Raw genomic sequence first — 12,610 nt, forward strand, 5'->3', positions numbered from 1 at the left:
GCTTGTTCCCTCACCTGATGATAATCTCATGTTAATGTCTTTCAGGCCTGGAGCCATATCAATCTTAGCTTACTTCAAAGATTTTCCCTTATGTCCTTTGATTCAGTAGGGGGGGGGGAATAATTCAAATCCTGAACCTATAAATTACTTTTATGCAAGTCCAATTGGTTTTACAGTGGATGGACTCTCACTACAGCAAACACAACTACAGTGAATTCACTAAATGTAGCACACTACAAAATAATCCTGGCTAAACCACTGACCTTATCCCATAGTAGTGACATTATAGTGAAGAAAATTCACTACAGCAAACCATTCACTAGCAAACTATATATCCACAAGTATTCTGAAAAACTGTTGATTTATTTGGTACCCATGTTTTCTGTAGTAAGAGTAAACTATATTAATCTTATTGGAGATATTTCATTCAAAGGCTGACAGTTCCTCCTCCCCATGGAGTCACAAGACTCCATGGAGGTCCAGAATAATAATAATAAACTGTCATTCTATATTTGTTGGAAATATGAGACAAAAATATGAAAAAAGAAAGTAAATTAAAAAAAAAACTCTTACCACATATATAAGGTTTTCTTTGCTGCAGTAACTTGTGTCTGAAATTAAAGAAATGAATGTTTACATGTATCAGTAAATTACAAATAGAGTAACACAAGAGATATTAAAATAATAACTTTAAGGAAGTGGGAAGCTGTACAGCATTTCTCCTTACAGCAAACTTATAATGACCACATAAATAATTTATAATGGCTAGCTTGCTACAATTAATTTTATTAAGAATGTCATCATGTCTATGAGATTTGGACAAATCTTTTTTTTTTTTTTTTTGGTAGTCTGCTAAGATAAGTAAGTTAGTTATAGTAGTGTGTGCTAGTGATAAGGTGACTGCATTATCCTGTAAATTTGGATAAAATTTAACTATAGGTTCCCTTTTTTTTAATAGTGAAATATTTATTCATTTAGCTTATAAACATTGTACCATCTAGCTTTTTGATCTGGCTTTTAGCATTAATTTTGCCTTCCATATACTATCACATATAAATTTAATATCTATTCCTTGTCACAAAACTGAAATTATTACTTAAATGAATTATGCTCACTTCATAGTTTTTTGTTTTCTTCTGTAATTTCTGTCTTTCAGTACAGATTCGCTTACTTTACACTAAATAATTAAAAAAAAAACAAGGATCCATCCCTGGAGGAGGTTGCAAAAAGAAGTGGAAAAATAATTTTTTTTGCATTGAGGATGGTTAGATGTTGTCTGAGAGGATGGTGAGCATGTAGACAGTAAACAAGTTTAAGGAGTGGTATAATAGATTGTGCTGTTTACAATGGGCCTCCCATGATGAGTCTTGTGACTCCATGAAGGTCCTGAATTATAATAATAATAATTATTATTACTGACACCTCCGAGAAGTCCAAGGACTCACTGCAGGGAGACACTCTACACTACACAATCTGATCTTCTTTAATCCTTCATCTTCTTCTGGCATAGTCATAGATAAGTGCATGTGTTTTCTGGCCAGTTTGCCTGTATAACAATAATAATGATTATTACATGCATTTACTGTTTAAACTCATCTACTTTTGCAATAATCACCATCCTCTCAAGCAATGCATTCCATTCTCCTATCACTCTCTATGTAAAAAAACTTACTTACCTCTTACTCACTAACTCCTTTTGCAATCTCTAGGGATAGCCAATGTCCTTGTTCCTTTCCCTCATTCTACTGTATAAATATTCTTCCCATGTTGATCTAGTAAATTTCACAAGTTATCATATCTTCCCTTCATCTTCTATTCACTAAACTCTGTAGTTTGAATGCCTTCAGTCTATCTATATCCAACATTGTTGTGCTGATAATGATTTTCATTATCTGTATCTGCACCCTCTCCATGGTTATTTCTTTCCCTTCAAATCCTGGTAACCAAGCCTGAACACATATAGTTACCCAACTATAGTCTGATCAGAGCTTTATATAATAGAACCACCACCCATTTATCTTAGCTAGTCAACATCCTCAATATTGCAGCAAATCTCTGGAATGTCTTCACAACTTTTGCAATATGTCCTCTGAAAATCAAATTTCTATCTATAATTTCCTTGGGATCCCTTACTTCTTCCATTGTAACTCCAACAAGTGAGTATTAAGCATCCCATCTGTGATGAGTAGAAAGATTAATGTGTTGACAGTTCATGTTGAGTTTTCATAATGATTTAATTCATAATATAAGACAAATAAGATAAATAATATATTTATTTACTTATTTGCGATATTATTCTGGTTTTCCACCCAGAATGTTCAGAATACAAACAGTTTGTCATTTGTCACTGCATGCAAACAGAATAATTAGCTAATAGTGGGAACAGGTTAAAATTGTAATGGACAATATGAAGAACTAAAGACACATCACTGATTGTTTGATATAGAGATAGGTTAACAAGTATTGATTTAATTCTAAAATGACTATCTTACAGATTTTTGATACAGTCATACTTGTTGTAGTTTGGTGAATGTTTTAAAGCTGCTGCTGATTCCAAAAACAGTCTCTCTGATTTGTAATGACTTCTGTGTAGCACTTTTGTTTTCTTTTATCTAATTCTATGTGAAGGGGGCATCTAAGGCTCTTAGTCTTAAGTCGCGATATCAATGGTACTAAATGTATTTTTTAATTGCTTCTGTTTGAGTACCATGACAAATTGTTTGTGCTCTGAAAAAGCCAGATAGAAAAACCAACAAAATATCAGCAGCTAAGTAAATAAATATATTATTTATTTTCTTATTAGTGTCTTGTGCTATGAATTAAATCATGATCAAATTTCAACATCCCATCTGATACATTTTTAAATCATATCTCCATTCATTTGCACTCTTGAAGCCAAACATGTCCACTATTACTAATAACTCTTGAAAAATTTCACATCATCTGCATATAAGTGAATATTTCCTGTAGTCCAATAACAATATCCCTGACACAAAGATTGAACAGTAATAGTCCCAGCACCGAACCCTGTGGAACCCCCACTTGTACCCTTAATATTTACTTATATTGCTTTTTCATACACAACTCTCTAATATTTATCAGAAAGCCAGTCCAATCCAACAACTAACATGATATACAAAAAAAAAAAAGGTACAACTTAAATACCAACTTAACATGTGGCACCCTATTAAATCCTTTTACAAAAAAACAGTATATGCCTTACCTTCATCCATTACTCTTGTTATTCTATTATAAAAGGCACCTAGATTACTGAAACAAGAATGCCCTTTAATAAATCCATGATGTCCTGCATAAATAATACTGCCTTTGCATTCCCAATTCTGTGAACAAGTTCTTACCATTTTTCAAAATATTAATAATCAAGAATAAATATAAACTGGTCTATAGTTTGATACCTCCATTCTCCTGCTACTCTTAAGCAACAGTATCCTATCCTCTCTCCATTCAGGATCTTTCCCTCTTGCAATACTTTCATTATTAAAAAGCCAAGTTAATGGCATAGTCAGTTCCTTAGCCTAATCCCTCAAAAGACATGATGAAATGCCACCTAATCCCCCTCCCTGCATTACTGACAGCTAGAGTGCTTGGTACTTGGAATACATTCTCTTCTAGGAATAAAATCTGCTTGACCAGGATGGAAGAACCTAATAGAGTAATCATTAATTGCTCATCTATGTCATCTGTCTTTGTCATCCAACTACTGTCTCCATCGCAAAGTAATCCATCCACAATCAATTTGTTTTCCTACCAGCCACATAGTTAAAAAAAAAACCCTCAGGCCTGAGTACTAGTCTCCCCTCAAATTCAAATTTTTCTTTCTTTCTCTCAGTATACCAGTAACGTTCCTAGCCTGAGCATTATATTCTTAATGCAACTGTTCTCCACCTCTCTCGCTCTCTATGTATATATACCCTCTGTTCAAAAAGAAACCGAACTTTTGATAGAAAATAAAACACAGGCCAATTATAATTATTCAAATCATTTATTTCAATCGATATACTTTCCCTCAGCTTCGATACAGCATTTGGCACAGTCAATTAATTCGTTAAATGAGTTTTTTATATCGGTTTTTGGGATGCTGTTGAGGGTCATGGTTACCCGCTTGAACATTTTCAATGGTGTCTTATCGCTTTCATTTCATCGGCAAATGAAGTCGGGGGAAAAGAAAGAAGTCACAGGGTGTTAAATCAGGTGATGCGGTGAGTGATCCAACACACAAACTTGGTTTTTGCTCTCACAATGTTCGAACGATGAGATGGCGCATTATCGTGCAAAAGTGACCAACTGTCTGGATCACGATATTCATGCTGTACGTGACGCATTCTCGCTATCAATCGCTTCAAAACTTCGAGATAAAACTCAACATTGACCATTTGGCCAGGCAGAATGAATTCTTTGTGGATAATGCCCTTGGAATCATAGAAACAAATCAGCATTGTCTTTACTTTTGACTTCTCCAAGCGACTTTTTTTTTCGGATGCCACTCTTCTGGTGGTCTCCACTCAGCACTCTGGTGCTTTGTTTCAGGCTCATACTCAAAACACCACTTTTTTTTCACTATATCGTTTCAAGTAATGATCATTTCAAGGAAGTTTGAGTCCTTATGAGCGGTTTTAATGAGGTCCTTACAGTGTTCAATTTGATATATTTTTTGGTCATCGGTCAACTTGTGGGGAAACAAATTGCGAATTCAATTTACAAAGGTCCAAACTCTTGGTCAAAATGTTGTGCACAGTTGATTTTGGAATACCCAATTCATTTTCAATCAATCTCACAGATGATTTCGGTTTTTTTTTGATGAAATTGTGCACTTTTTGGATGTTAACTTCGCTCAGTCCAGTTTTTGGATGGCCCAGCTTTTCGTCATCCTCAAGTGGTCTCAAGTGGTCTCATGACCACTTTGAAATCACTTAAACCACTTGTAAACTTGAGTACGGAATAAGCATTCATCACCATATGCTTTTTGTAGCATTTCGGTAAAACATTTACCAAGTTTAACACAAAAGTCAATTGCAGTTCTCTTTGAAAATCATTTTTCGACTGTTCGTCAAAACACATTGTCACTCTTGGCACTATAACTTGGCTTCTAATGAAAAAAATGTAATAAACAGTTGATACAACACTAATGAAGGTTGCTGCTTTCGACAACAAAAAAGATACAACAGGTGGCGCTACTAGTTTCTTCTATTTTCAAAAAGTTCGGTTTCTTTTTGGATAGAGGGTGTATATATGCCTTCCATAACACCTTTATCATCTGAAATTCATTTTTTTCCCTAATAATCCATTTTACTTCAAATCACTTCTTCAGTCAAGGTATATAATTTTTATTTCCTAGGAAAGGGAGATGACTAGTATTCTGAGTGAGAGAGAAAGAGAGAAATTAGAATTTATTTTTGCCAGTAGAGTGCACAGTTCAGTCTCCTGCAATGTATGGTCTGCAAAAAAAAAAAAGATAAGTTTAGATATTAATTATTAGCAGTATATTATAACTTTAGCTCAATTTTTAGTTTGGTTATGATTGAGTATGGCATATCTGAATTAGGAAATTAATCAGTTTGAAGCACTTTTTTAGAATAACAATTAACAGAGGCAAAAATGGCAGAAAGAAAAAGGTCATTCAGATGCACAGTGCAACAATTAAGTGTGTCAAGAGGTGTGGATTTTATCAAGATGATTAGTTGTCAGGCATGTGATATGTTAATGGAGTGAGGCGATTTGAAGGAAAATTAGAAACCAGAAATGAAGAATACCAGACAAAAGCACATTTTCACTTCTGTAATTACACCAGTTTATCTTTTTTTTTTAATCATTTCTGTATTCACATTCTCCACACTTATTTTCTCCCACTCAAGCTTCTGGCTATCATTCTTTGTCTTGCATACGGAAATGATTGAAAAAAGTAAATTGGCATAATTATAGAAGCGAAAATGTGCCTGACTGACAAAGCAAGAACTAGCGTGACTAAGGAAATGGAAGAAAGTCTGATTGATGAAGCAATAGCAGGAACTTTATTTTCTTTAGTGATGGTATATAATTTCTATTTCCTAAGGCTAGGAAAGTGACTAGTATACTGAGAGAGAAAAATTAGAATTTATTTTCACTAGCAGAAGACAACAGTTCAGTCTGGAATGCAAGAGTTGAAGAATGAAATGAGATGTGTACAGAATGAAATTAGAAGTATGGAGAATATGAACAGAAGAGTGCATGAGAATAATTTGGTTGAGCATAGGAAGAATGTGAAAATAGATTTCAGGAGATTATTGAAGAGAAGGAAAGACAACAGCATAGTAAGAAGGATAGTCTGTGTATTGTCCAGGTATGACAATGATGAGTTGCAGAAGAAAGCAAAACTCTTGAATGGAATGTTAGTAGAAATATGTGAAGAGAAAGGAGTGCAATTTGTGAATGTGTGAGATGAGTTTGAGAAATGAATGAAACTGTATAAGAGTGATGGACTGCATCTGCATGGTTTTTGGAGTGAGTAATTTGGGAAGGTTGCTGCTGGAAGGAGGTGTAATGAGTGATGCAAACAAGGTATTGGTGGAAGTAAAAGATGATGTGAATGAGCAGGAGAATGGACTTGGTGAGATTAATGTGGGTGTGAATGGAGAAGAGAATATGAGAACAGGAATTGGACAGGGAAATGCGGTGCACCAGGGAGATCAGAGGGACAGTGTAAGGAGAGTGAATTCTGAAATGGTAATGCATGCATGCACAGGTATGGAACAGTCAGAAATAAATAGGGGAAGAAGGGGGTTGGGGCAGAAGGTGAGCAGACTGGAACAGGTGAGGAGAAGTCACATATGGGGGCATGTTATAAACCCAGTTTATTTTTATTTTTTTTTTATGTGGTTACTATCCACGAAAGGTTAATACCATATTCACTCGAATATAACTCACACTTTTTTTCCCAAAGTTAAAGTTAAAAAACATGGTGCGAGATATATGCAGGAATTTTCAGAAACTAAAGTTTTTCAGCAAAAAATTAAATTCATGTTTATAATTAAATTCTCAGTATTCATTATAATTGCTCACATTATTTATAAAATGAATGTATTTAAATTTTAATTATCAACATCATTTACACAAATGGTCACTCACCTTCATCATGCAATGTATTTAAATGTTTAGCGATGATGCTTCTGTATTAAATTAAAACAAACAGTGTCATTATTGCTTGTCCTTTTATCATTTAGGAATCATAAGATCACCATGATTTAAAAAAACTGAAAATGGGTATGACTTACCAATAATCTACTATTCGTTATTGCTACTACTGGTCTCGCATGTGATTGGTGTAGTATTAACAAAAGATCACACAACTCAACAACAAAGGCAAGCTGATGATTGTTGAGTTGAAATGCTGATTCTATTCAACCGAATTACAAAATATCTGAAACTTCCATAATAACATTCACTATCTATTTCTTAAAGTTTTATACTTTTTTTGTGTGTGAGGTATACGTGAAACTTTTTAATTTTTTTATTTTTGTAAAGTAAAATTAGGGGTGTGAGATATTTATGCAAGGGTGAGTTATATTCAAGTAAATATAGTACTAAACCTATAGTACATTTATACCATGGGTGGGCTAAGTAAATTAATTGTTACACTTATTTACAAATGCCAGGAAGTATCAGAAATAAGAGATACGAAATTGGTGCATTGCCTGAGTTTATGTGTTGGAATAAGTATGTAATAATAAATATGTAATAATTGGAATAAACGAAACAAAGTTGGATGAGAATGATATCTTGATGGAACAGATGGATGGATATGATCTTTTACATGAAGATAAGAAAGGCAAGAAGAGAGGAGGAGTGATGCTAATGATAGCAGGTATTTTATATCCATGCAAGGGTGAGATGAGAATTACAAGAAAAAAAAAAGTGGCAGTGGTTTTGAAGCAATATATGGTGTGAAGTAGAAGTTGATAAAATGAGATATTTGGTACAGTGTTGCTACATGCCAGAGAATGTGGAAGGTGGAGACAAAGAAATGTATATGCAACTTGGCTTAGTGAGTAAAAAAGGGTGATCATTATGGGTGATTTCAACTATGGCAATATTGATTGGAATGAAGAGATAGCATCAGGGAATAAGGAGAGTGAATTATTTGGGTTCTTAAGGGACAACAATCTTAGGCCATACATAACAGAGGGCACACAAGAGTTAAGAGTCTATTTAGATCTTCTTTGCAGGAAGATCTGAATAGACTATGTGAGTGAGCAAATAATTGAACAGTTTAATGTTGCAAAGTGCAAGGTCTTGACATTTGCTAGGCAAGGTTGGGATGCAAAGTATACAATTAATGGAGAAATTCTGAAGAAGATGTAAGAGATGAGATATGTGGGAGTGATGGTAGGCCAGGTTGGGATACAGAGTATACAACTAAGGGAGAAATTCGGAAGAGCATGGAAGTGATGAGAGATCTGGGAGAGATCGTGGATAGAGACCTGAAGTTTTGGGATCATATTGCTAAAATTGTAAGAACATCCCAAAGGATTATGAATAATGAGGAGGGCAGTGATATGCAGAAGCAAAGAGGTTATGGTTCCCTTGTATATGGCTTTGATCAGGATTATTGCAGAGGGTCCAGAGAAGGTTTACTAAGTTAGTGTCAGGTCTATTAAATGTCAGATACAAGGAGAGATTGAGGGAATGCACCTTGTGAATAGAAGAAGAGGGGATATGATCGATGTGCAGGAGATGTTTCATACAGCAGATGAAGGTAAGGGTAGAATTGGAGGCCATCCCTGGAAGCTATATAAGGAGGATATGAGCAGGGGAGTGAGAAGCAGGTTCTTTGCATGGAGAGTGATTGGTGATTGGAATGTTTTGCCTTAAAGGTGTATGCAGAAACTTTGAATGGGTTTAAGGCACAGTTCAATGATCTTTCTGCATGAGATAATATAGACCTCCTGTGATGAATCCTTTAACTTCATGGAGGTCAGATAATAATAATAATGTGGCATTGTCATTCACATTGTTTTCTTAACTGTTTCTCCATGTACTACTGACCTCTCTTCATATTCTTTTTAATCTATTGTACTGCTCCAAGCTGGTTTTCTAAGGCTCTTATAGTTGCTGGCTTCATAATTCCACATACATTCCTTCTGCCTTGATACTTCTACATGGCTGTTCATCCTCAAATCAAGACAACAAGGTTGCTCTCACTAACTTGAGGCAAGTATGACATCTCAGTTACAAATTAGATCCTCCGATATTATGGCCAACACCAAAACTCTTGATCTACATGTTCCCTCTATCACACATTACATAAAACAACTGTCCCTTAAGAAGTCCAAAAATGATTTCCCTTATTAGTGTAAGCTGCTTCCTCTGTCCAGTTTATATTGCTATAGTCGAAGTCCCCAATAATGATCTCATTTTGCATTTGCCAAACTAATATGCCTAAACATTTCCTGTTCATCAACATCCTTATTTCCCAGTCTAAAGCAACATCCCATTAAATATCTTGTGTTATCCCTTATACCTCACACCATATACTCTCAAAGCCATTATTATCATTTCCCTTATGATTCTCTAACCTGAAAAGGCACGATTCTTCTCTTACTATGAGTAACACTCCATGACATTTATCTTTCCTATCCAATATGTTATACTTCAATTTCTATCCCTATCAGGGTATCCTCCTCAGTCAACCAAGTTTCAGTGATACCAACAATCAATACTACAAACTCATTCCTTTATTTCCAATGTTCTTAGCATTTGTATACAGAATAAACAGTACGTTGTCAGCATTCTCATAGCTATTATTAAAATATCTACAGACTCCACTTAGCTCTGCAATTTTGTATGCACTCTCTCTCATTTCTTATGTCATCTCTGACATAAGAAATCCCTGCTACTCAATCCTTGCAACTATTGTTTCTCTGCCATAATACACTCACTTGCCTAGAAAACAATAGTCTCTCCAAATGCCAGTATCTTTCTATATTGATATGTAATCCATCTCTTGGATACAACTCCTAGCATCCACATATTCCAAACCCTCCTTTCTATACACATTCTCACTATGATCTCATTTTATCACTGCTCTTCTCCTCCACTCTGTATTATCATATTGATGTAACAAATTCATTATCTTACTTCTTACACATTTCTGCTGCACAATCCTTAGCATTGATCTGAAATCACCTGCTCTCTCACACCTATTGTTGTTCTCATTGCAGTGGCTAACCTCTCTACCATATTTACTTGAATATAACCCCTCCCCCAGACATATATCTCACACCCCTGATATTGCTTCATGAAAAAAGAAATTAAAACGTTTTGCATATACCTCACAAATGAAAAAAGTTTAAAACTTTAAGAAATAGACAGGAAATGTTATGGCAGTTTTAGATATTTTGGAATTTGGTTGATGAGAATCAGCATTTCAACTCAACAATCATCAGCTTGCCTTGGTCAGTGAGTCGTACAATCTTTTATTAATACTGCACTAATCATATGCACGTCTTCATAGCTACACTATCTCTACCGATCTACCATTGCTGTCTATTTCACACTCCACTTTTACTTCTCATTAGTCATTTATAAAGGATTGTTCATAACATATCTCAAGTCTTGTAAATTAATGGTAATTTTTTGCTTGAAATATAGAGAAATGTTCAAGTTACAGTGCCGGTTTGAAACTGAAAATTATGATAAACTCAAAGATTTTATGATTTTGAAATGATAAAAGGCCAAGGAATAATGAAACTGTTTGAATTTAATTACAGAAGCACTGATGCAAAAGATTCAAATATATCAATGAGGTGAGTGGCCGATTGCATAAATAACGTTGATAATTAAAATTTAAATGCATTTGTTCTTAAATAATGTGTTTACAAATTATAACGAATACTAAGGATTTAATTATGAATGTCAATTTAGTTTTTTTCTGAAAAACTTTAGTTTCCAAGAATCCCTGCATACATCTCATACCACGATTTTTTAACTTTAATTTTGGAGGGGGAAAATGCGAGTCATATTTGAATAAATATGGTATTTGTTCATCCTTCTCAACTCAGTTTTTGTGTCTTCCATTTCCTTTTGCAGTAGTCAATTATATCTCTTTCTCTCTCCCCACATTCTGCATTCACCCAATATTCATATTCATCTGTTAGAAGATCTCCCTCTACCACACTCTCAAAAGTCAAATCCACAGATACCTCTTTCACATTCTCTTCTGCCTCTAACATACTACTTGTATTTTTAAAGTTGCTGCTCATTGTTGCTAATGCACTACCTATGCTGCTGCTAGAGCCCAAGACAGTAGCACTCAACACCCTCTGCTGCCTATATGTAATGCACACATACACATTCTCATTCATCTACCACATTTTAATATACAATATATATATATATATACAGATATCACATGCCAAAATCCTCCACAATGCTAAGAATAACATACTCATTAAATGGTGGCAGGGTGAGTGACAATATGTTAGTTGTGACAGCTGCTCATATAGAGCAGGCTTTTACAAATATCCAAACCCAGAACCTGTTGGGTGGAGAGCAAGTGTGCTATTCATTTGTTCAATCAGGCTTGCAAGTTTTTTGTCACAGTCAATGCTCACTGTAGATAACTTGTAGGGATTACAGAAATAGTTTGTTATAGTGGAAAGATTGCCATTGTGATTTAGTGGAACTTCTTGTAGTCTGTCACAGTACGTGTTGACTGCATTTCATATGGCCTTTGGAGAATCATACGAATATAAATCTATTTAAATTATACATATTTATCTCCGTAAACACCTTGAAAAAGCCAGACAGTTTGCTGGCGAAACTGGTAGGTTTTAATAAATGTTTTATTGTAAACTGGTCTGTATTAATAAAATTGTATTTCTGGATATAAATCTTTTATCTATACATAAACTGGACTACTGTGATGTATACAGAAGGTTATCTTGTGACGATAACTGAGATGTCCAACTCACATCCCATAATTTGAGTCAACTAGCAATACCTCCATAATGCTATGAAGAAGAAAGTGATAAGACTATTTTATCTTTGGTTACAGAAGAGGCAGCATCTATCTAATACAAGATCTTCTAGTGAGAAGTGACTACCTTCTCAAGTGGAATTTTGAAACATTTCTTTTGTTTTGTATATCTTGACAGATCTGGTCAGTCCTACACAAAATATGAATATTTTGAAAATTCATTTCATGTTGTCAGGATGGCCAAGCAATCTAAGCCACTAGACTCAACGTAAACCTCTTCATATATAGTGATTTTCTGGTCTGCAAGAGTAAGCATTAGTTCACTCCTGATAAGAAGTTTTTGAAGCATTAAAAAAACAACTGGAGGAAGACTGCTGATGAACAGCTCAAGAAAAAATAAACTTCATTTTATGTAATATTTGGTGATATCATTTGCATTTGGTAAACTTTTGGGTATTTGTGATACTTGACAAATATGTTAGTGTTTCTGGATTTTCAGAGGTTATTGGCACTTTTTTTAAAAAAATGAATTTGTAGCTTGAAATGAATGAGGATAAAATGGATGTCAGAACAACGTAATTACATCAAGCAGCACAAAAAATCAAATGAGGTAATGATATGGATTGCTCATGGGAATGC

The 12,610-nt window shown here is 34.6% G+C and overlaps 1 protein-coding gene across 2 annotated transcripts in view; it reads right to left on the reverse strand.

Annotated features, from left to right (window-relative positions):
* The window catches only part of LOC150105803 (sushi, von Willebrand factor type A, EGF and pentraxin domain-containing protein 1-like), a 358,579-nt gene that overhangs the window by 111,490 nt on the left and 234,479 nt on the right, over positions 1-12,610 (reverse strand). For both annotated transcript variants that reach the window (XM_090394354.1, XM_090394355.1), the window contains exon 28: positions 574-611. In XM_090394354.1, coding sequence (XP_090250480.1) covers positions 574-611 — 38 coding nt within the window. The remainder of the gene's footprint in view (positions 1-573; positions 612-12,610) is intronic.

The sequence above is a fragment of the Typopeltis vanoorti genome, chromosome 6 (assembly GCF_054136105.1).
Source record: "Typopeltis vanoorti isolate ZY-2024b chromosome 6, IOZ_Tvanoo_1.0, whole genome shotgun sequence".
Classification (NCBI taxonomy): domain Eukaryota; kingdom Metazoa; phylum Arthropoda; class Arachnida; order Uropygi; family Thelyphonidae; genus Typopeltis; species Typopeltis vanoorti.